At 38.9% G+C, this 25054-nt stretch overlaps 1 protein-coding gene across 3 annotated transcripts; it reads left to right on the top strand.

The window, feature by feature from the left end:
* The first annotated feature begins 1005 nt into the window (after positions 1–1005).
* Positions 1006–25002, top strand: LOC104929420 (receptor-type tyrosine-protein phosphatase epsilon). 3 transcript variants are annotated; one of them, XM_019255086.2, is made up of 21 exons: positions 1006–1312; positions 7576–7831; positions 14156–14227; positions 14697–14793; positions 15219–15292; positions 15725–15861; positions 16023–16113; positions 16242–16318; positions 16398–16434; positions 16550–16647; positions 17252–17371; positions 18386–18549; positions 19177–19312; positions 19522–19671; positions 20154–20244; positions 20601–20677; positions 20816–20950; positions 21186–21311; positions 21498–21649; positions 22716–22851; positions 22978–25002. In XM_019255086.2, the coding sequence occupies exons 3-21, from the start codon at positions 14161–14163 to the stop codon at positions 23050–23052; spliced, it is 2040 nt and encodes a 679-aa protein (XP_019110631.2). In that variant the 5' UTR covers positions 1006–1312; positions 7576–7831; positions 14156–14160; the 3' UTR covers positions 23053–25002. The 3 variants fall into 3 exon arrangements, with proteins under 3 accessions (XP_019110631.2, XP_019110632.1, XP_010742249.1); XM_019255087.2 differs by having other exon boundaries at positions 1009–1312; positions 20151–20244; XM_010743947.3 differs by lacking the exons at positions 1006–1312; positions 7576–7831; positions 14156–14227; positions 14697–14793 and adding an exon at positions 15013–15079 and having other exon boundaries at positions 20151–20244.
* The last annotated feature ends 52 nt before the right edge of the window (positions 25003–25054 follow it).

The following is a 25054-nucleotide window of genomic DNA, read 5'->3' as shown; positions in this document are numbered from 1 at the left end:
ATGATGCATAAGAAGCACAGCTGTTCATCACATTTTCTAATTGCGATAACCAACAAATGTAATTCTTGTGATATTTGAAAACCTCTGCAGATATAAAATGTGCCTGTGTGGCTGCACATCCTGGGAACAGTAGAGCTTACACACAGCTGACCTTTAAACAAAAGTGCCCTCAAGTTTTCTCTCAAGCTCATATATATAAATCATGAGGCACACATGTGAATACCTTACCGTACTGTGCACAGTGTTTAATGACAACACAGTGTGATTGTACGCATCAGCTGTGATGCTCCAGCAGAATAATTACCAGACCCATATGTTTAAAGAAAATACATATAAATTAAATATTTTCTATAGTCTCCATAGAATGACTGAATTACACGGAGGTATGTATTACATTTTACATTGTGACCTTTGAATTGTCCACATGGTTTTGATGCGTAAAGTTATAACCTTATTATTTTACTGTTTGCTCATGCTCATTTACCATTTTTGTGAGAACATAAGGCAGCGTGACAGGTTCATCACTGCCAGCAGATGGCTCTACTTAAATTTCTTGTGTAAAAGTAGTAAAACCTTCGGCCAGTTCTTATTTTACTGTTTTATCTTACACCGTGATGCACTGTCCTAAAACACAACAATCATTTATTTATATATATATATATCAAAATGAAATGACCTTTCTACTCCTGTAAGACTAAAGCAAATAAAATATAGTTAAATACAGAAACAAGTCTGTTTGTCAAAAATATGCCATGGAACATGCATCACATTTGACATTGAAAAACACTTTAATAAGGTCAGTATGAAGTCGCAGAGGAGTGTTACAGCTTAAAGCCTTTCTTAATGTATTGAATAAACGTCATATGCTAAAATGTCAGCCATGAAAAAAAAAAATCAAGAGCAAACTGAGCCCTTTTCACCCACAGGCCTGCTTTTTATCGTCCAGTGATGCAGGAATGTGAGGGATGCTGAGTGTCCACCTGATACACTGCTTTGCGCCCGGGGGGGGGAGGGTCTCCAGTCTCCACTCTAGCTGCCATAACAGCGCTCAGCTCAGGCAGGCAGGCAAGCAGGGGGAAGCGCATCCTCAGAGAAATCCGCTGGAAACATGATCACCAGGGGAACATAAACGCATTCTTTGGTCACCAGTCAGATGATCGTGTTTTCTTTTTTTTTGTTTTTTTTTTCGCGTTATTCTCCAAAGAGGACGTAACAGAGGAGAGGCAGGTTCGTGTTAGGAAAGACATAAAAACCGACATCATCAGCAGAGCTACGCCGTGTGAGTGAGGCGAGGTCATCGCAGATTACCACGGTAAGATGCGAAAGAAAAAAGAAAAGAAAAAAAAACAGCCGGTCTACCTCTCCTTATGCGTAATAATGCGTAAACACCGGCTGTTTTCTGTCACTTATACTGTATATACAGCCTCATTCTTAAAATACAACCTCCCCCCACTAAGTGCAGCTGATCGTGTAGAAAAGCAGAAAATGCTTTTGCGACAACAAACATCCAGAGGAGGGAGAAGGAATGCAGGCCACGGGGATTTGGACGTGATATTACTATTCTGTCTGCCATTCCTGCACACAGACATCATGGACCACTGTAAATATGGGTTAGTGGAGCAAATCCATGCGACCTCCGGGATGCTCCATGTGATTATTCCCCTATGAGTAATAATCGCTTGTTTTGTGTTTATTACATTGATTGAAGAGTAATCGCTGATCTCCTGTTATAATTCCTAGCAGATTTGATAAGGGAAGGGGCGCATTGGATATGCAACATCACCGGTCTAGACAGAAAACGCAAGGGGGCTAGTACACGTAGTACACATGTAGTAGACAGGCCTGTACGCTTGCATACTCAAAAACCATACTGGATGCAACAGCACACACAATTTTCACTTTTATTTTGATGCAAGGGCATATTCAGATCTCTAAAATATCTTAAAAATACACATGTTCTGTGTTTGTCAGTGTCATTGTGACACTAAATAGCACGAATCCCAGCCCCATGAATCTGGAGCATGTGAAGTAAAAGACAGAGGAAGGATGGAAAGCTCTTTAATTTTCATAGCTGTAATTGGTTAGTTCAGACTCTGATCTTAGTATGATGATAATGTGACAATGAGATGGAAATGCCATGTGTTCATACATGAATTATAAATGTCCCTCATTCACCATAACCTCATTCACAACTAACTTAACTTAACCTTCAGTTGCCTGATTAAATGGCCTAATAAAAGCTGAAGTTAATTTTAGACTTACCTCAGATTCCTCGTCTGTGGTCTGAATATCGGGCTACATAGCCCACATCTTTCCACCATGGGAATACATGAGCTATAGATAGACACATGCTAATCCAAAGATTAATTTCCTGATGATGACTTTTCAATAACCTAAGGTAAGAATGATGCTGACACGTTAAACGCGTCCACACTGTGCTGCTTTAAACTGGTTCAGCAGTTGGCTTTGAGTGCTTACACACAAGAATGGACGTCCAGTTTATATGAGGCATGAATGCAGGACATTGATATGACAACAGTCTGTGTAGAAAGACATGAGTCACTGTTGAGTCAACATGACGCACTTCTCATGCTTCTCATCCATCTACCTGAGGGATAATTCAGAGGTTGCCATAGATCCTCTATTAGATGACAGTCATAAAATCACATTTAGTGCTTCGCCTTCAGGTAAGAGATCGCCCGGACTGAAAGGAGAATGGATAAAGAGCAAATGTGGTTAGATAACCGATGACTAATATTAATTTATGACTGCTTTAGTTTTGTGTATGGCCTGTGGGAGTATAGCACTGTCCTCTCAAAGGCAGTGTCTTAACTACAAAACATGGAATCAGTTCAATCCAAGAGTTTTGTATTTTAAAAGTTTTGTGACACCTCTTTTATTATCATGATTACACTTTTATCGTGGCTGGCACATTAAGTCTTGTGGCCAATTTAAAGCTTAATTTAGCCATATACATTTTTCATTAGGTGCCTGGTTAATTACCCCTCTGTAATTCAATGATCTTTACTGTTGGACTTTAGTGAATGTTGCCTTCTTCACCTGTTGTCTGTCAGCAAATCTACTGATTATCTTGTCTTGAAACAAGAAGCATGACTGTCTGCGAGTAATGTGTAATGACCACAGTGAGTTTAGATGAGAGAGACCTCATAACCTCATGAAACACTGCAGCAGTTTTTGATTAGACTGCGTCTGCAGTCTTTAAGATGACAAATTGTGTTGGATGCAAATGGCTGTGTTTTTTATATATGCAACTGGATGTGGGCCAAAGATGCCCTGTACGCTTCAGGCACTACATCCATTTCTTTATCCACTGCATCATCACAACCCAATTTAAAACATTTCTTGCTTCTGTTTAACATCATTCCATGAGTAAACCATGACTTGTGGTTTAACTTGCTGTGAGAAGAGGAAGTGCTTGTGTTGTCACTGCAGAGGAGTGATAGAGTGATAGAGTATGAAGAAACTGACTGTTCACTTAAATGAGAGATGCTGCAGCTGTTTCAGGAAACACTCAAGCTGAACGAGACAAGAAAACCTGAACATGGCCATATTAATTAGAACGTCAGTCTGTATTGGCCTGCTGTAGCACTGTTTGCTTCATTCACAGTTCTTAAACTTTTAACCCACTTATGCTGGACTTGTTACCCTTGGTTGTGCCACAGTACAACGAGCGGTGAAGCTGTAATTGCAATGATTATCATCTCTTGTCCCTGGTTTCACCTACACTGTGCCCCAGATGTGTCATTTTCCGAGTCCTCAAACTAGAGGCTGGAGATTACTCTTCTCATCTTCTTATATGAAGGCATAAAAATAATGTTTCCCGGCTATTTCCCACGGCAATAGCCACTTATTTCAATGCATGGGTGTTTCAGGCTCAGGCACTGACATGCTCAGTAGACCAGTGTCAGTTAAGATTCAGATCTCATGTGAGTAGGAAGTTATATGTAGTCTCAAAAGTGTCAGAAAGAAAGAAGAAATCTCTTTTAATATATTGTGCAAAGCACACAATTGTTTCACCTTTTCAGCGTTGGTGTGTCTTTATCCCATTCCTCAAAAGGGAGCAGCTTGTCCAGATTCACCACAGGAGACCTCACAGATTGAATCGAATTAGCAGCCGTACAGATACTCGCCGTGGTCTGAACACACTGTACAAGTGTGAAATCTGATTTTTCCAACCTGACTAACAAAACACAGTGTCAGCTTGCTCTGCACATTGAGCATCATGAATGAAGCTTACTGCATGCATCTGCACTCTGTGAAGACCTACAGTAGCTAACCCCATTATATATGAAACCGTGGATTAATCAATATTGGATTCATGTGTCAGCAAGGCATCATGTGAATAGCATGAATAGCTAACTTTCGATTCACTGAACTCATTGAGTGTCTGGAGTGTGTGGATAGCACGGATTTGGGCACGGGTTTTAAATGTTTTTCAAAAAAAGAGACAACAATAGTTTAATTGTTTACTATGTAATTAAAAGAAATACTTCATAGCCATGCTTAGCTACAGTACTCAGTGTTGTCTGTTTGGGTATGAATTAATGATTGAACCACAGAGTGCTGGGTGATGACTGCACTCCCATAAAACTTTAATGGCCTGCATGTTTCCCCTCTTAGTCAATGGGCAGAGTGGCACAGAAAGAAAGTGCTTGTGCCTGCAGTAATCATATGCCTTAAGCGTGTCTCCTTCTTTGGACTGATTGTGCAGGGCTGAAAGGCGAACAATACTGTGTGAAAAGATGAAGATGCTTTAATAAGAGTGTCCCAAAAGACTTTTAGGCAAGTGAAATACAATACGAATAACTTAGCATATTTTATACATACATTCTATTTAGCTCAAGCTTTTTAACATTAATAATAATTTATTACTGTTGCAAAAAGCCTAGCCTAGTTCTCTGAAGCGTGTTATTACTTTAGTGTAGCACGTTAACTATTTATCTATTATTAATATGTTTGTACCGACGCTTGGTAACTAACCCTTTCTTACTTTTCTTAAACCGGCTGTATAACAGTGAGCGGAGATGAAATGTGCTCAGATGCAGAGAAAAATTCCACTTCTGCTCGGCTCCTCTATGATTCATCTTTGATTGACAGATATAGTAACAAGATTAATGATTGTCAGGTCAAAGGTCACACGAGCTGTGCAGTGACATACATACAGATTGCTCATATGTTTAAAGCTAGACCTTCTTGTATGATGTACATTCAACATTTCCACATATAGAAATAAATGCATCAGAGAGTTATTCTGCTTCCATGTTGAAGGCATTTTACCTTAAAGGAGCACTCCATCAATTTTACATGTCAGTGTCACCTCAGCATTTGTGGGGAGTGTTACACAGCCTGCGAAAACGTTTTTTTATAATACCCTCTGTGATTCAGGAGGAGCTCTCAGGACTGAGAAAATGACATCACTTGAGTAAACTTTGCTTGGGTGTGGAGTTTTAAAGACATGGGTGTTAACCGGGCAGGGACTTGGAAAGAGTTACATTATGGTAGGTGTAAGATCCATAATAACTTGAGCTCTGCTGCATCGATTTGGAGCTTTCTGTTCTGTAGACTAGGTGTAATGTGGATGAGAATCTGATGTAAATGACAAGGAAGATTTGAAGCTGTAAACGAACTAAAATATTTTGTATTTATAGGTTTGAACTGTCCAGTAGAAGGCAAAGCCTGTAGAATAGAGATTTGACATTTCCTGACATTCTTCTAATTTATGGACCAAAATAAACCAACACAACTGGATAATATAGGTAAATTATACATTTCTTGATTCCTTGCAGTCTAGTGATTAGTCGCACTTTTGAATTTTATGTCTGTGATCAAGGCACTGTGTCACAGTGCTAAAACAACATAAACTAGACAAAAAACGAGTTTAACTATGCTCTGTTACTCTGTTACGTGTCTCTCGGACTCGCAACTGGAATGAAAGGTAGGAACGTCACCTCAAATAATAAATCATTAAAAAAAATAAAGCCTAATGAAGGATATGCACTAGTGTTAAAATCAAACCGGGTAAATTTATGATCTGATTACAGCGATTCTGGTTTGTCACACCAGAACATAAACTACAAACTTATACTGTTCACAAAATGTTAACTACTGTAGATTGTGCTACTTTTATTAGAGCTGAAATCGTGTCTGGACCAAGGCCTATTTTGGTTTTGGTTATTTTTGTCTTTTGTTTAATAAGTAATGGATTACATGTAATAGATCTGAGATACAAACAGAGGAAAAAGATTACAGTTACATTCAGTAAAAATGGAGATTATTAACAGGAATACTGCACAATTTTAAAATACATTTTAAAATGAAAAATCATATTATACCTTCCACATGTTTAGTGAACACCAAGACTTATTAAGTCTCACAACACAACTCCAGGCTCTCGTGTGAAACCATAACTAATCTTACAGTTGCTAATTCACTAATTATAATGGCTACTTGTGAAAAAATGCTTTTACTATGTGGGAAATTTCACTATTTTCTTTACTTTAAGAACGTGTTAGGGTTAGAAAAGGGGGGAAAAATACTTTCTTGATGCTAAAAAAAAACAACAACAACCCTGATCATTGGTGCACATTTATAAAGCCTCATTTATGCCGTTGTGCTTTTAATGGCAAACATGTTTATGATCAAATGCCAAAGACTTTGCAACATTTGGAAAAGTTGAGCACAGCTCCTACAGTACAGGGGAAAAGAGGTGTTTTCCATACCTTGTTCATTCATTTTCCTCTGACTCGTCTTGCTGGGTCCAGTGACTAATTCACTTCTTCTCTGCTGCTTTTCTGCTCGGCTGCGTCACAGTGGCCAAGTGTTAACAATATGGCTTTGTTTCTCACACCTGTGGGCAGTGGGACTCTGGGAGAGTAGGAGTGAGGGGCAAAAGTTGGCATGCTTTCTTTCTCAGACTATAAGCGAGGCAATAGAATAACGTCACAGTAAAGCCTTTGTGTTAATAGAGAAGAATTAATTCCAACATTTTTTATGCAGTGGTTTTCTTGTACAGTCACATTCACAGATAGATCTCCGGGCATGTGTAGTGGTAACTTTAATTGGGCAACACTGATTGTTAACACCATTCACCAGGCGTTGGATGTGTCCAAATTCCTCATGTGTACCACAAACGCTGTTTGTGAAGACTTATTTGGGGATAATTAGTTTTGCATGGTTGGAGATAAGTAGCTTGTTAATGTTTTTGCTTTGCAGCAGTGAGCTCTGTACGTTGCAACAGGGGTTGATGCACAGGAGAGCAGTAAGTACACAAATGTAGGACATAGTGCAAATGGTTGCACATCCACACACACTCAGTCTGTTGATTAAGTGCATAGTCATTCTCTTAGATTCAAATGCAACCTCCCACTCTTTCCACATCTTTGTTATGTATTCATGCATTTTGTGGGTATTTTCTTTGAGTCAGGCTCAAACAGTGAGTCATGGAAAAAAATCTGCCTCTGTTCCTGTTTAAAAATGTAATTTTCAGAAAAGCTTTTTGGTTTGATTGAACTTTAATACATTTCTAACTATTGTTTCTTTTGCATATTTTACCAGGTTCCCACGACTCCCCGTGCCTTCAACTCCAATCTAAACCTCTAACACTCCTCAAAACGACCTCAGGCACCGCCACCAAACTCAGACATCTCTTCATCTAGTACTGTTATTGATATCTCAGAGAGGATGTGAGAAGGAGAAGGACTGAGGGTAGGAAACCCCTGATAAGTCCAACCAAGGAAGGAACTGGAACCACGTGACTGCTATGGACTGACGGGTCAACTGATACCAGATCACACTGGCTTTGCTTGGAAGTGTAAGTCTTTTAATAATCCATCTGACCACAAACCAGGTCAGTTTCGTTTCAGAGAATCAATTGAAATTCAAGCCATTAATGTGAAATAACTCAGTATTTACAGTGTCTCCATCTCAAATTGGATTTTAAATCATATTTTCAAATCACTTCTTTTAACCTTAACTGTGCAGCAACAGCGACAGTGATCTACGACACGTAGACAGCACTGACAGAAGATAAGATAAAGATACAACATTCCTTCTGTCACTTATCATGTCTTTTGTATATGAAGTGTTGCAATGTGATGTTTTGTAATGTTTGCGACAGCCTTGCTGCCTCTCTCTTATATATTGCAGTGACTTATCAGAATGTGCAGCTTCACCTTTTTTTCTTTTTTTTTGCCTCTGTGTACTAAGGATGTCTACCATTATGGCTGTTATCTCTCAACATAGAATCTAGACATTTATCTCCTCCGGCACCACTCCTCCCCCATCTCTTCCCATCTCATCCCCCTCTCATCTTTCCTCTCCTCTCTGCTGCCACACTTTACTGACATGTGTTTGTGCTCTTGTTCCTTTTCTTTGGGACTTGACGTTAGAAGTGGTGGCTGTTTCTGGTTTTCTTTTTTTTGGTTCACTCTGTCTTTGTTCTTTCTCTCCTTGGAAACAAAAAAACAACTTTTATCTTTTTTTGTACAAGACATGCCATCTATTCTGTGCCAAGCACAAAATATGGGTCTGTCTTTGAGGCTGTATTGATCTGTGAAGGAACATGAGACATGATTGGATGCAGCTATTTATTTGATATATTTTGTTATTGTCTGAGATATCTCTATGAACAGAACATTCTTAACCTTTGCTGAATGACTACCCTGCTGTATAAATGCTATGTATATATATTTATATATATATTTTTTTTACAGTATTCTTTCTGTGTCACTGATCTTTAGAAATGTAAAGTCAATAAGATTCTGCAATATTGCTCCTATTGTTCCAGATAAGAAATCATACTTCAATAAGCATTACTGTATATCTGTCAATACCAATGAATATCCTCTACACAGTGTCGCTGATGGATGTTGAATAATTTAGAAATCATGCATTTTTCCAAACAGTGGTGATTTCACTTGCTGTAAGCTTCAGTTACCTACTGTGAATACCAATTAATCAACATGCATTGTAGGGCTGTGGTGAAGCAATGGGGCATCATGTGGTAATCATCATTATGAATGGCAGTGTTAGTCTGTCTATCTGTTGATCCACCACTTTGATCCAGACTGAAATGTATTTTATCACTATCATTAAATTAGGTCAAATATTCATAATCACCAGAGAACATATTTCTGATGAATGAATCATTGAATGAATCATTCCTCCAGCGCTATCATGAGGTTTGCATTTTCTTATGTTCCCTTCAGGATGAATTTAGTGACCACCTGCTATTGTTTTTAGCTCCATCACCAAGATAAAATTTCATTTGTTCAGTATTTTGGACTATGACCCAGTATCTGCAAAACAACTTCTGTACACCTCAGCTGTACCTTGAGCTCAGGGTAAATTAGAAAATATAAGCCAATGCTGACACGTTACGTTAAAAACAGAAACATTATACACTCCCTAACATTATTGATGGGAGCATGTTAGCATGCGGATACTGCTGCCCCGAAGGCCTATAGCTTCAGCATGGCTGTAGACTCTTCATCTTGTTTTATTGCCCTGTGCTTAGCATCGTGTTAAACTGTGCAATAAATGTGCAGAATATCATTTTACCCACATTCCTGTCAAACAGGATCCATTAAGATTAGATGACATACCAGTCAACTGCTGGCTTATGCCCATAGCTACATGTTGTTTTATGTAAACCCTTCATGAACTCATAATATAAAACATATTTTGATTAACTGGAAAGCTGCCCATGCTAGAAGAGGCTACATCTGCCCATAACCCTGATTTAGGGTTTTATTTACAGTTTTAAGTTTAATTTTTAATTGAAATGGCACATCAACAGAGTCTAAGTGCAACATAAAAGCAGTCTGGGTTAGTGCTTTTGCCATATAAATAGTATCAAGTCAATAAAAAAAGCCAAGTAGTACTAAGTAATGTAAAACATGCACGATGGGCAGTGTTTTTCATTTTGAGATATTTTTCTAATTTGCAGATTTTAAGACTACCTTTTTTATAAGACGACCGTAATTACTGCCAGCTGGTTCTCACTGCCACTTCACCGCAGTGTTTCTGTGAAGGTATAAACATTACATCACCATGTTTTCCATGTTTTGTTCATGTGCTTTTAGGGAAAAAACATGGAAGGAAGGATCGCTGCTACTCATTGAGTTTCCTGGCTGTGAAGCTGAAGTAGATTGCCCACAAATATAGAGCTACAATTTATTGTCTTGTATCAAATCAGCGCATTATGACAGTACATATATTAAAAGAACATGAAGTGGTACATTATACACCACAGAAGTTTTACAATCGTAATATGCACCGTGTGAACCCTGTCCTCACGCGATGAGGTTCAGAAGTTAAATAAGACAGTAAAGCCGGAGTCCTCATGAATTTCATCAAATCTTATGAGACTATCACTGTCGCAGCTCTATAATGATTTCTCCTATTTCCAGTCTGTTAAGTAAAGGGACACAGGAGCACTGAATTACGGTTGTATGTGTTTATCACAGTACAGTAAGTTTTAATGTGCGTTGTAAAATTGCAGCACAAAAATGTTTTCCCAAATTTACTGTGTACTTTAAGCCGGTTGAACAAGTCAAATAATGACAATGGGACTGGTTTAATAAGGAGCTAATATATTAATCCAAGTTGTCATATGTCATAAGCCGATGACTGTCACATTTTACTGTTAGAGATGTCCAACCAAGCTTTTCTGGTTAGACATCCCTGTCACCGGTAATGAATCAAAGCGATAAATACATTTTCTAGTTTTTCTGGTTATCCTCTGGTCACATCTGTAAGGGTAAATCTACAAGCACAGTCATTTTAAGAACAGCATGAGGAACACTTCACACCTAGGTTAGAGGCCTTTGTATGTGTCTGATTGAAAGAGGGTAATATATCGCCTTCCCCTGTACAGTGTGGTTTGAATTAGGCTGCACGTCTGGCACAAAGAAATGAGACATTTCTGTAGTGGGTGTTTCTGTTTCTGATGTCTGTTTTCTTTGAGTCCCATTTTCTGCTTTTCATGTGAGAGCCAAGGTGAGAGAGATGTTGAAACGAAGCAGGACAGATTCATTTTAGGGCGCTGTTAGTCTTGGGATTTGAGAGATGTGCTGTATATAGTATATACCTGCTGAGGATGTTCTATAGCTGTCTCACCATTTGATGCACAACATTTGCTGATCTTCGGCTCATATCTGTTTGCAAGCACAAAAAGCAAAGCAGATCGATGTTGAATAATGCATATTTGTGCACAAAATATTAACATTACCTTCAAGGTTCAACTAGCATGTGATGCATTCTCAGTGTTATAGCATCATGCATGGTTGGGATGATTTGCTTCTGTACTCCCAACTCAAGTGATGCAGTCTAATTTAATTCCCTGGGAACGTTCATGTCGAGCAGGTGCTGGAGTTTGAAGTCATCACATTGTTATTAGTATTTCATTAAGCAGACAGAGAAAGCAGGGATCTGGAATGAATGATGCAATAGCTGGTGGGGATTGTAAGGCCAATTATACCAAAGCATTTCTTTTCTTATTTAAAAGCCCCTTTCAGATGTCAGATGATGTAATATACTAATTAAGACATATAAATAGTGTAAAGTGGCATGAGCCATAATGAAAAATATGTCCTAATGAGTTGTGATAAATTTCATGAAGATGAATGTAAATTTTATTTTATTTTTTTACAAAGAAATATATGACAGCACAGAAAATCAACATTTTAATGAGACGACAGTTCAAGTCATGTTGTTTCAGAGTCGCCATAAATTAAATTAAATTCATTTAAACAACACCAAAAAATGTCTTTAAGACCTATAATCATGCCTTAAATCAAGGATGTTCTCTTGCTGATGTCTCGTAGGTAGAACGGCACTGAAGACTTTTTCACTTTTGCTAAATGCTTCCATCAGCAACAACAACAAACATAAATAAATAAAAGGAAATTAAATATAAAGTATATAGTTTTTTGGGGAAAACGCATTACTGCCATTTTGTACATCACAATAGATGCATTCAACCTGCATTCATTTATATAAAATAACAAAAAAAAAAGAAGTGACCACACTCCCTACATACTACCAGAAGTGGTAATGTACTGTACCAGGTTTTTTTTTCTTTTTTTTCACCTGTTCTTCTTTTTCTCTTCAGCTGCACAGGAAGACATTCAACCTGAAGTATCATTTTTTTCATTTAATGGAGTCACTTAAAGTGACAGTGCATATGACATATGTTTCCATTCCTGTTGTTTCATTTCCTGGCTATATGCTGTATATACCGTAGCTGCCAGAAGATGACAGATATGCAGCGGCCTGTGCAGTGACCCGTACGCACAGCATGTCTTGTAGCATAGAGCTGTAGGATGGGTCTCCGTGAGTGAATGTGACTTGCCCAGTGGGGTAGAGTTGGGAACAGGTGCTGACACTGTCAGCTTGTTAACACTGGGGAGAGAATTGGCTCCTCCAACAGAGTGTGGCACATATGCAACACATAGCCTTTGGCTGTGGGACGTATGTGCAGGCATGCTTAGTGTACATTAGAAGTGAGAAAAGGCAGTGTGTGTGTGTGTGTGTGTGTGTGTGTGTGTGTGTGTGTGTGTGTGTGTGTGTGTGTATTCTACACACAGTTATGACTCTGGGACATTTGATTAGCTTGTCCAGTGATTATTAGTGTGAAAAATAGACAACAGACTAGACTCTGAGCACATTAAATAAAATAAATAAAAGGATTTTCATTCAGCTGATTACAAGCCTAATATATGTGTGCACGCATGACAGCACCTGGTTGTTGTATCGTTTATTTCTGCAGGGAGAGAGACACTAGAGAATGTGCAAAACAGCCCCTAATTTGTTGTCCAATAATACTCTATGTTTCGACATAAATTTAGTTTTGAACACATTGTTAGAGCATTATTATGTTGTTCCGTTTTCTACAAAAGCTTTGGATGATGTAGTTATATGAAACCCCCTAGTGTTATGTGCAAGAAATTCTCTCAAAGATCACAAATTAGGCCCCTAGATGACCCATTTCTAAGAGAACTAAATTGACACAATGAATTATTCCATCCAGTCTTGTGGCCTCTATAACAAGAAGGGGACTTGGAGAGGATAGAGGATAAATTAGGACACTTGTTTCTTGCTTCTCTCATTTATTCCATCAAAGCCATTTTGGCAGATTTGCCCCGTTTGCCCAATTTATTCTGTGATTTCTTACCCTCTTATTCCGAGAATGTGGGAAAAAACGGATGTGAGTTTGGAGAAATTGGCTGCTACATTTTGGAGATAATAAGACACAAGGATAATGTGTCAGAATCGATTTAATTCCTGTGTGAGGGACTTGATATATCCTTTTCCTTTTGGATAGACACTCACGAAGCTCTGCCCTAAATAAATCACTAATAGTTTCCAGAAATAAAGTAAAAGGGAACAGTGCGAATGTGGTTTAGAATAAAATGATAGTTCACTGTAGAGGGAATGAGAGAGACAGGATGATGGAGAGAGCAAAAGGGAGAATCTGCAAAGGAAAACAACACCATCTGGCCTTTTTTTTTATAAAGCCAACAATATAACCTATATACATATGCTAATTTTCACACAACACTGTGCGCCTGTTTGTCGATAGCACCGTTCCCGTGAAATCACAGGTATGGCCATTTTACTTTCTATTTCTTACATTTAAAAATAGTTGAGGAACAGCTTGCATGTCCTGTTGTCACCGTGCAGGATGCTTTGCCAGGCTGCACAGTGTTATACATCAAAGACAACACGGTGAAATGAGATGGCTTCTGAAAAGATACTACTCTGAGCTCAACTCCACTGTCAAATCCACAGGCTCCACAGGGGATACGGTTACTGTCACCTGTGGGTTAAAGCCTCCTTCTATCGTTTGATGTCTGAATATCAAGTTATTTGATATGCTGCCGCTCTTTCAAGTCGGCCTGACAGGACAAGACTGCAAACAGATTTCCCATAAGGACTTTAACTGCTCAGCAGAGAGACAGACATCGCTCTCAAGCCTCATCAAAGCTGAGCCCCCATCTCTGCCCTTTGTATGTGTCACCAGGCCGCAGATGGATTACGTATTGGTTTGGCGCCTTCTAGTGGAGTTTTTGAAGAATTACAAGGTTTCATCAGTTTTTCTTGTTTTGACTGTTTTTTCTTTTTTTATCCACAGTGACAATGGTGTTGTTTCTGATTGGGATCTCTATTGCTGTGAATAATTCATCCCATGAGAACCAAACTGCAGGTAAATGCTGCAATGACTGCAGCACAATTATACTGGATATGACAAGCATAGTTAAAGTGAGGCTATGGGACATTTAAAATATGTGTGTGTGTGTATATATATATATATAGGAAACAGCTAGCCTGACCCTGTCCAAAGGTAAAAAAGCACATCTAAAGCTCACTAATTAACACTGTATATCTTGTTTTTTTTGTAAAGATGAAACAAACCGGATATAATGTGTTAATTAATTAGCTTTGAAGGTGCTAGTAGGCAGATTTTCTACCTTTAGGCAGAGCCAGGCTAGCTGTTTCTTTGTGCCAAACAAAGTTAATCGGCTTCTGGCTGGCTTCAGCCTCATTTAATGGAAAAAGACGGCAAGAGAATTAATGTTTCACAAAATGTCAAACTTTTTCCCTTTTTAATGTTAAATATGAATTCGTTTGAATCTGTTTTTTTGTTTTTTTTTCTGTCTCTGTGTTTAATCCAGAAAACCCCACCCATCAGGGTGCTCATGTGCTGCCCTCAACACTGGTTATATCCCTGCTTCTTATCATCATCATCCTGCTGACGATCTACTGTCTGAGGTGAATAAACCTGCACACATTCACAACTTCTCTCTCTCTCTTTCTTTCTCTCTCTCTTCTTTTCAAGCACGTGTCTCGTGCATGAGAGTGAGTGTGTCGGGGTCAGGGCATCGGGTTGGGTGGGGGGGTTTTGGAAACAGGCGGTGAGCAGTGGCTTATGGGTAAACAGCTGCACCTCAAGTAAGACAGCAAACACAAACAGCTCGGTCAGGTCAGGCCACAGGCACTCACTGACTGACCATCCTGAGGACGATATGAGGAGGAACAGCTTTGCCTCCCTGAGATGGTTGGAATTGGTTTTGTTGTTTGCCTACATTATGTGCTTAACAGCTCTGTCCTAGAGATCAGGGACACATTCTTCAATCTGCCCTTTATGTTTTCTGATTGTTTTTCTCTCTCTATTTCCCCCTCTGTCATTACACCAGGTTCAAAAACCACAGGAAAGCTCTAGTTACCTCTGTGGATAAAAAGATTCCAAATGGCTTCATGGAGGAACAAGGTACTGTTGTGCTTTACTCAATATAAATGCATGGAGATATAATTCAGGCCTTTACTTTTTATTTCTTTTTTTATTTTAATTGTAGATTTATGTTTTTATAGACTAGGAAAGTTTCACGATCTCAAGTCCAGGGTAGCTGTAAAGGTTTTAGAAGGCTCTTAGCTTTCCTAGCACGTAGGGAGCCATATAAACTTTCACTTCAAGTAAAAAATAAATAAATAAAGGGAAAGGCCAAATTCTGAGTTAAGACAGTTTCGTGCGGCAGCAGCAGCGGCATGTTTATGACTCAAGAAATCATTTCTGTCAGGCACCCACAAAAGTAGGAAATCTTAATGGCCATCAGGCTTGTTTTTGCAGGTGCTATGAGAGCTTGTAATGTTCTCTTTTGGGAAACGTTAGCAGTCTGACCGCCATATATTCCTTTAAACACAGGAGAGCAGACAGTGGTCCTCCTCCCGAGATCTCCCTCGCCGTCCAAGAGGTACTTCCCTATCCCTTTAGACTCCCTGGAAGAGGAGTACCGGATACGCTCCGCGGACGATTGCAAGCTCTTCAGAGAAGAGTTCAATGTAAGCACGAGTTTGTGTGGTGTGAACAATGCAGTGCAGTCTGTATCTGAGAAAGATCGTTGTCCTGCAAGTACAGAAGATGGTAATAAAATGTTATGTTGGTAGGCTGTGCACCCGTGGCTTTATTTTTATCTCATGAGGATTGGCTTCTTTCTTTATAGTCGCTGCCATGTTATTACCACCACGGGTCCTTTGAAGAGGCGAGCAGAGAGCACAACAGAGAGAAAAACAGATACCCCAACATTTTACCATGTGAGTGAGGATCTATAGTCTGCAGCAGACAATATTAATGTAACCTTTAGACTTGGAGTTGTATTGATCACTAAATCGTACGGAAAGGTGATACATGCTGTTGGACTTTTTCCCTCTTTCCTCCACAGATGATCATTCAAGAGTGGTGTTAAGTCATCTTGATGGACATCTATGTTCAGACTACATAAATGCATCCTACATAGACGTGAGTCTTAATTGCAAATTTAGCTTTTAATGCGGATGAATGGTCAAATTATGATTAATACTGTTTTTTTTTCACACAGGGTTTTAAAGAGAAGGGCAGATTCATTGCAGCTCAAGGTAAATGTACATTTTTTTGCTTGGTTTAGTATTGTAAGTACCTTTGCACTTGCAGGTAATTGAGTTTATGACCACGTGTACCATATTTTTAACACTTTTCTTGGTTCTGCTTCAGGCCCAAAGCTTGAGACAGTGGCCGACTTCTGGCGGATGATTTGGGAGCAGAAAACAGCGACTATAGTAATGCTGACGAATCTGAAAGAAAGGAAGGAGGTTTGTCTAAAAGCGTACTCCCCTTGCACAGCATTCTTCTGATGCTATCAAACAGAGCGTGAACCTATACAATATATATGCCTCCAAAGCACCATTAGTGAAACCCTTTTGTATTCACATGACCCAATGTCATGGGCATAATTTGTTTGACCCCTTTCCCAACTGAGAATCTATACAAAGTGTCACCCAGCAGATTACTTAGCATTGCATTAAATTTAGCCTCAAAGGGATGATCAATTGAGAGCTCAACAGCAGGTTTGATAGGGCAGAATAGAGGCATTGGGGATCAATGACGGAATAATTGTTGATAAGATCCTAAGAGGCTTCATGATAATTAGTCTGAGAATCTAGTTAATGAGTTGAAACGTTATGGTGAAGATCTTATTGACTGACTGAGTCGCACAAAGTCCCAGTGATTGCCTTTGAATTGGATTGTGAAATACACACTTCAAATACACCTTTCTATACGAACACATCTGACACACAATATATGATGCTTTATAACCATCTGATATGTGAGTTACAATGATAATACTGTGTGTTCTTTAGAATTATTTGAGTTAAATAATAAGAAACTCTTTATTTTTTGTGATTCTCTTAACAGGACAAATGTTTTCAGTACTGGCCAGAAAAAGGCTGCTGGATGTACGGGAATATCAGGGTGGCGATGGAGGATTTCACTGTACTGGTGGACTACACCATTAGAAAATTTTGTGTTCAATATGTAAGTAAATTAATTGGATCTACATATCAGAATATTAATGAGGGATGCGTTTTTTTAAGCTAATTATCTATCTATTTATCATTTTTAAACATACAGCAGAGTCTTGTTTGGCACGGCGGAGAGCTTGACTAACCTCACAGTGCATTCATTACAATTAAATTAAAATTATACGGCACAGTAGGAGCAGTACATCCAAAAAAAACAACAGCCTTAGATTAAGATAAATGTTGCTTTTATTAAGTTTCACACACACATGTTGAAAATAATGGTGTGCTTTTTCAATATAGCTCTTAATTGCCATAAAAATCTATAATCATAATAGCAAGATTCTTATTAAAAATTAAACAAGAAACAAAGCAGCATGAGATGCTGTAAAAATGTAACGTTTCCCATGGGGAAATTAAAACCTTTTAGTAAACTGTAACAGGATCCAAAATATAATAAAGGAATGACAACACATTAAAGAATATTAAAGGATATGTGTTAAAACACAGCATAAAATTATCAATATGTGTAGTTAACATACAATGAACACGGTACTAATGTGCCCATCTTTAAAACTCATCTTAAGAGGTTCATACACGTACACTATCGCTATTTCTTTTCCTGTGTTTTTGACTGCTGTGAGTTCCATCTCATCCGTGAAAACCTTCAGATTGCAAAATTCACTTTGTTCCCTCTCCATCTGATGACTGTGCTGTAGCACTGCAGTACAAGCTGACTGCTTTTACATTCAGCTCTCTGAACACAGAGCAAGTGAGTGTTTGAGAGAATGAAATTGCGTCCTCTTGAGAGAGCATTCATGAAATATGAGAGAGAGGAAAAAGGAAAACCGGTGCACGTTTAATAGTTATATTCTGTCGCAAATAGCAAAATGGCAAAAAAAATAATAAAATAATAATAATTGTTCATTTTCAGTTGACTGGCTTCATAAAAGAAAAAAAGATAGACAGTAATTTGTGTCCGCAGAGTTCACATGCACAGGTCTAAACTTTGTGTGTCTGTGCTTCACAGCAGGGCAGTGATGGTCCCCGAGCTCCCCGGCTGGTCACCCAGCTCCACTTCACCAGCTGGCCAGACTTCGGGGTGCCATTTTCACCTATCGGCATGCTGAAATTCCTCAAGAAGGTCAAGGCTGTCAATCCATCCTATGCTGGACCAATTGTTGTGCACTGCAGGTAAAATGCCAGAAGAGGGCATCTAAGAAAAAGTTATAAAAGTAAATAGAGTTTTCATGATATAAGAAATGAAATGTCAAATTGAAATAATTTGATGAGGTTAGAGAGGAGCGTCATTGTTAGTAAAACACATACAAGCTCATTGTAGTTGAATAAAAACATCAAGCCATCAGTGCAAAGCCTCACCAAAGAAATCTGCAGCCGATTGTAGCAACTGCTGCAACAGGTGCTCAGGGAGAAGGACTGTTGTTCTTGAATGGGGCCCATTGAAGAGGCTTCAACACCCCGCTGTGGAATCTCAGCTCTGTGCTCCCGGAGGTGCCGTCTGCTGAAATGACCCCTGTAAATCTATTAGGAGTGTGTTTGGGCTTCAGAGGTGAAGCACTTTTACACATGCTCGGGGCTGTCCACAACTGACGTCTGTGTAAAGAATGGCAATACATATATCATTATTTTAGGTCCGTTATTCTGTATAGTATAGTGCTCTTCTATTGCTATAGTTGTATTTGTACCATATAGACACTATGTATGTGTACTATATAGGGTTCATATTCGACATGTTTTGTTTTGTAACTACACTTTGCTGTTTGTTAAAGACAAGACCTTGTGCCTTCTTCTTTTCCACAGTGCTGGGGTTGGGAGGACTGGGACGTTCATTGTCATTGACAGCATGATCGACATGATGCACATGGAACAGAGGGTGGATGTCTTCGGCTTTGTGAGCAGAATACGAGAACAGCGCTGTCAACTCATCCAGACAGATGTAAGTGTTGACCCTCTCTGACCTGTTGTACCTCGGACTGACAGCGCAACTCACTCGCTCTGGTTGTGGCATAAATAAGAGGAGACAAAAAAAGAAAAAAAACCCAACAATCTTGTGTGTGATGCGAAAATAGTAGGAAATAGTTTGGCAAACTAAAGTAACTACTTCTACTTCTTCGTCTCCTTCACTTCCTCTGCCTTCCTCCTCAGATGCAGTACTCCTTCATCTACCAGGCTCTGCTGGAGTACTATCTGTATGGAGACACAGAACTGGATGTGTGCTCTCTGGAGGGCCATCTGCAGAGGCTTCACAACACCAGGGCTCCCCACGACAGGCTGGGCCTGGAGGAGGAGTTCAGGGTAGGAAGAAAGAAGCTCACTGTTAAACATTTCAGTCAGTAATGAATCGTCCCCATCACCCTGTGCCCTACATCCGTATATTTTTATGGAAAAATTGCCCAGGGTGCCACTCCTGGCAGTAGTAACATAAATAACAATGCTTTGAATCAACTAAAATTTTATAAGGCACCACCATCTGCCACACAATTTACTATAGCTTGCTGAAAATTTCTCATTTTTGCTGCAAAGAGTCCCTCGCAGTTCCCTACACGCTGGATGACATTATTCCCTGTTGTGTCTTCTTCTTCTTATCTTCTTCTCCATTAATAACAAATGTTTTCAGTCCAGCTTCTGTGTTTTTACCTGTTGCATTTTTTTAAAGTATCGCCCCGTCTTAGCATCGCCAGCTTTAAAAAAAATCACAGTGTTTATCACCAGCATTGTGCTGACCTGCATTGATGAAAAATGATCACATGATGAACTGTGTTTTCTGCCATCAGAAGCTGACCAATGTTCGTATAATGAAGGAGAACATGCGAACTGGGAACCTCCCTGCAAACATGAAGAAGAACCGCGTGCTTCAGATCATCCCGTGTAAGGACTGCTCTGATACTCCTAACTGTTTTATTATACATCACATCCGAGTAACATCAAAGTACCACACTGCGGGTGATGTTATAGATAGCCGTACACAGATATCTGGATAATAAGTTCATGTCGGTGTGATCAATGACATTTAAATAGGGCTTGTATTTTCACTTAAAGCTGAGAGTAGAGTGGGAAAAGAAAGCCTGGGTACAACTTTTGACTGTGAAAGCTGATACAGGCTTTGGTGTGTTTGGCCTTAATAACACAGCTAAACTTTTTTTTTTTTTCCATCAGTCTCTTCAAACTTTTATTTTATTAGGAATCACTAGTGGAAAGTTTCATTTTCCTTTTTTCTTTTGCAGATGATTTCAACCGAGTAATACTCTCAGTGAAAAGAGGACAGGAGTTCACCGACTACATCAATGCCTCCTTTATTGATGTAAGCACTCCCTCATGACCTCCTGTATAGATTTCCCATAGAAGTTTATATAAAGCTCATTGTTTCCTTTACAAACAATGCAAAATATTATGTTTGCTGCACTCGCAAGTGTTGTTTACCGGATGATCTGCCCTCCAGGGCTACAGGCAGAAGGACTATTTTATCGCAACCCAAGGCCCCCTGTCTCACACAGTGGAGGACTTCTGGAGGATGGTGTGGGAGTGGAGGTGTCATTCAATCGTTATGCTCACCGAACTCAAAGAGAGGGAGCAGGTACAGTAGGGTGCTCTTGCAAAAGTACAGGCTGAAAAGTGGAGTTGCACATTTAAACGACCTTTTTTCATTTGGTTATGTCATTGTCTTGTTTTTTTTCCCTGGCAGTCTGTGTATGTATTTAATATTTTTATATTGTTTTCGTGGTGCGCACTGAAAATATAAAAACAAAAATAGGATGTATAAATCCGTCAAATGTGGCCTAATTGTATTTCCATCTGACCTTTGCAACCAGGAAAAGTGTTTCCAGTATTGGCCATCAGAGGGCAGTGTAACATTTGGAGATTATTCGGTGGAGCTGACTGGAGATACGCTGTGTGAAACCTTCACTCTCAAAGACATGGTCCTCACCTACAGACCAGTGCGTAATGTTTTATTATAACATTTAAAAGCAGTAAAATAAAAACCTTAAAATGAATGCATTTCCCTCCCTGTTTTTCTCGGTGCTGTCTTTATGGATTAAGCAGTTGAAAGTTCAGGAAAATGTCATTAAATCAATCATTTTTAGCTGCATGAAAATAATAGAGTAAGCTTTCCATCTCACCAGGAAAAGCAGTCACAACACGTCCGACACTTCCACTTCCACGGATGGCCTGAGATCGGAATCCCAGCCGAGGGAAGGGGAATGATTGACATTATTGCCGCCGTGCAGAGGCAGCAGCAGCAGTCTGGAAACCGTCCCATAATTGTGCACTGCAGGTGAGGAATTTCGGTTTGACAATTTTGCAGCATGGTGTGCATCTTGAGATGAAAATTATATACAGTATGTCGCATAATGTTTTCTGTCCAATCGTGCTTTTAATACAACCCCTTTCATTTTGGCTGCGCTTTTATTACCTGATCACCTGAATGTCTCAGAGTGGTATTTGAATGAATTTTACTTTTACAGATACATTTTTTTCTTATGTCTGTTACAATAAATTCTACATTTTGCCTCAGTAGACCTGGTGTTCTCTGCCTAAACCACTTATGTGATCCCTTATAAAGACTTAGCTGTGAAAGCTTTGATCAGAACCTAGCTTCAGGTGAAGTGATTCTAAAGCAGCATGCCCCTGTGGGATTGATCCAATCCACTGATTCACAGTCAATTAAAACCTCTCAAAGTGAAATCTCCTCTGACTCCCACTATGATTAATCTGATAAGATGAGCTAACGACAGGAAATGGTGTCATCACTCTCTTCTATTCCTTCATCACCACTTGTCTAAGAAGGGCTTTTTAAAGCTTTTTCTCTGCCCCTGGGAAATGGGGCTAACCCGTTGCAATCCCCAGCGTCTCTCTACACTTCTCTTCCGAATCGTACATCACTCTCGCACTCGCTCCCTGTTTCCTCTCTCCCTCTCCCTATCTCTCTCTCTCTGTCTGTCTTTCTCTCTCCATCCCACCATCATTGTAAACATTGACTCAGTTAAACACGGAGCTTCCAAACTGATTAGTGTTAGCGTTTGGATTAGCCTCTCTTTAAGTGGGGATGATTATTAGCACTATTACACAAAGGTCACCTTTTTCTCTTGCAAACTTTTTCATTTAAATGGGAAAAAAAAGGATGTGCTGCTAAGATTACAAGAGTTTCATTGCAGCATTATCGTTAAGTAATGGAGAAGTGGTGGGAATTTAACATTTTCTTGGTCTACTTCTGTGCTAAATCAAGTGTAGATCTTCCAAAGTGGCAACTGTTCTGTAACAAATCTCAACCATTTGCAAATGCGATCCAGTGTGTGGATTGTGTGATGTGGTTGCTGATAGTTTTGTTCTTCATGTTTCAGTGCTGGAGCTGGTCGGACCGGTACCTTCATTGCCCTCAGTAACATTCTAGAGAGGGTGAAAGCTGAAGGCCTCCTGGACGTTTTTCAGACAGTCAAGAGTTTACGCATGCAGAGACCACACATGGTTCAGACTGTGGTAGGTGTAAAACGAGATAATATCAAACCTGCTGTGCCGAAACTGTCAGCTTATCCACATTTTGTGTTGTTTGGAATCATTTCTGCACGTATATGTAACAGTAACACATTCCCTTTTTCTTTCCAGGAGCAATATGACTTCTGCTACAGAGTGGTTCAGGATTTCGTTGACATCTTCTCAGACTACGCCAATTTTAAATAATACCTGTCAGATACTGTTCTGTATCTGTTCTGTATGAATTAACTTATGCATTTTTTTTTTCCCCCTGAATGTTATTTTTTAAAAGCAAGCTCTTTTTACATTTTGCACTTGATTACAGAATTAAATGTTGTAACATACTGTAAAATAATTGAAAACATCTGTGCTCCAGGAGAGTCTGTCTCTTTCAGGAATGCTTGACCTTCAAGTATCCCAATGTAAAAATATAGGAATTATAGTGGTTTATGTAATAGGTTGGCTGGGTTCTTGAATATGTAAAAAAAAAAAAAAAAAGAAAAGAAAGAAACGTTCTATGTTGCATATGTGCAACATCGTAATAAGAGAGAATAAAGTGTTTTAGAGGAAATATTCAAAAACTGTATTCCAACTTTACCTATATAAATAATGTATGTATACAGTATATTGTAGTATGTATTGCTCACTACTTGAAACGCATTACTAATGTGTTGTAGGACATGCATTCTTTTTCATTTTTGCTTTGTTTTGTTACTGACCACAATGCCTTTGGTTTACAGTTGTCTTTTATGTTATGCTGCTTACTCAACATGTTTGATTGCTACAAGGAGAATTAATTGTGTGTTTGATAAGTAGGCTATAATAATTAACGCTTTTACTAAAATGATGTCCAGTTTGACATGTACGAATAATATTTACGATCTACTTTTAGCTCACACAAAACCATAAAACTCATAATACGTTTCACTCTTTAAGACGCTGCAAATTACCTCACCTCTGCCTGTGAATAACTTAACAGCTACTGTCTGTTGCAATTTTATTCAACTTCACCAACTTTCTTTTGTTGCCTGTGGCAATATTACTTAGTGGATTGGCGCCTGCCTGACGCTGCAAAATGCAATTAGCCCACATTGGTACAGACAGAAAGTAATGTTTTATTACATGAGTCCAAACGTATCATTCTTACAGATGTTTTGCAGCCAAGAATCATATCCTGCTTAAAAAAAAGCAAACATTTTTATACACGTTAACAAGCCAACTTTACACTTGCATATGTGCATTAAGCAGTGCCATACTGATTAGAAATTTCGGAGAATTTCTAATCATGAAAAACTTGTCACCGAGTGACACAATTTTAATACAGATAAGCCAGATGTTTATGTTTAATTTCATATAATAGATACATTTTTGCAAGTGTGTTGTTTTTGAATGGTGGTCTTCTGTATGGCTCATCAATTCATTGTTTGTACAAACACTTCTCAGAATATTATAAGGAATAACAAGTGTACCATAATTTTAGTTCAAATAAGTGTGTAAGAAATCAAGAGGAACGACACTGCAGAAATGTGCGTTTTAATCAAAGAGGTGATAAGTGATCCGGTTGAACTTTGTTCGTATCCAGGAACTGTGATGAAAAATGTCTGGGACAGTGGAAAGCATTGACATCAAGAACCAGTGCTCAGCCAAATATGAAATATGCATGCACGGGCGTTTTGACATATTTTGACTATGATAGCTTAGTCTTAGTTTCATATTTAAACAAGGAAGGGAACTCTGACATTTCTGGAAACTCAAAAGCATATATTTTTGCAAGGCTTCTGCTTACTTCTTTGTAGAACAGTAAGAAGTCTTATGTTTGGGTAAAGACCTTTCTACTCTGTTTGTACTCCCATTATTATAAAGTCACAGAATGGGTTTATATATATGACACTGATCATTTTGTTTATTTTATGTACATAAATTATTGTGGTCATTAATCATCACTAAGTTCTACTGCATTGTTGGACCTCATTGTAGTATGTTGTCATGTTGAAAGAACGAAAAACAGGGGTAATGACAGTGAGGCCTTGCAGCTGATGTAACATAAATGCACAAGCATCTTGTTTCAATGATGTTTCTGCCTTTTGAATCTGTATGGATTTGAACTTCTATTTGTTTGCTAAAAGCTGATTCCAATAAATTATAGATGGAGAGAAATGTCAGTTTTCATCGTAATGTTGTCTTACCTCTGCACAGATGCATTTGATAC

This window comes from Larimichthys crocea, chromosome III (assembly GCF_000972845.2).
Source record: "Larimichthys crocea isolate SSNF chromosome III, L_crocea_2.0, whole genome shotgun sequence".
Taxonomy (NCBI): domain Eukaryota; kingdom Metazoa; phylum Chordata; class Actinopteri; family Sciaenidae; genus Larimichthys; species Larimichthys crocea.
The sequence above is the reverse complement of the archived record's forward strand: the minus strand, read 5'-3'. Positions and strand labels throughout refer to the sequence as shown.

Excerpts from the sequence above, each read along its gene's own strand:
- LOC104929420 (XM_019255087.2), top strand. The coding sequence starts at position 14,161 with ATGGTGTTGTTTCTGATTGGGATCTCTATTGCTGTGAATAATTCATCC. Across the intron at positions 15,293-15,724 it reads TGGCTTCATGGAGGAACAAG|GAGAGCAGACAGTGGTCCTC; the intron begins GTACTGTTGTGC and ends CTTTAAACACAG. Across the intron at positions 21,650-22,715 it reads CCCATAATTGTGCACTGCAG|TGCTGGAGCTGGTCGGACCG; the intron begins GTGAGGAATTTC and ends TTCATGTTTCAG.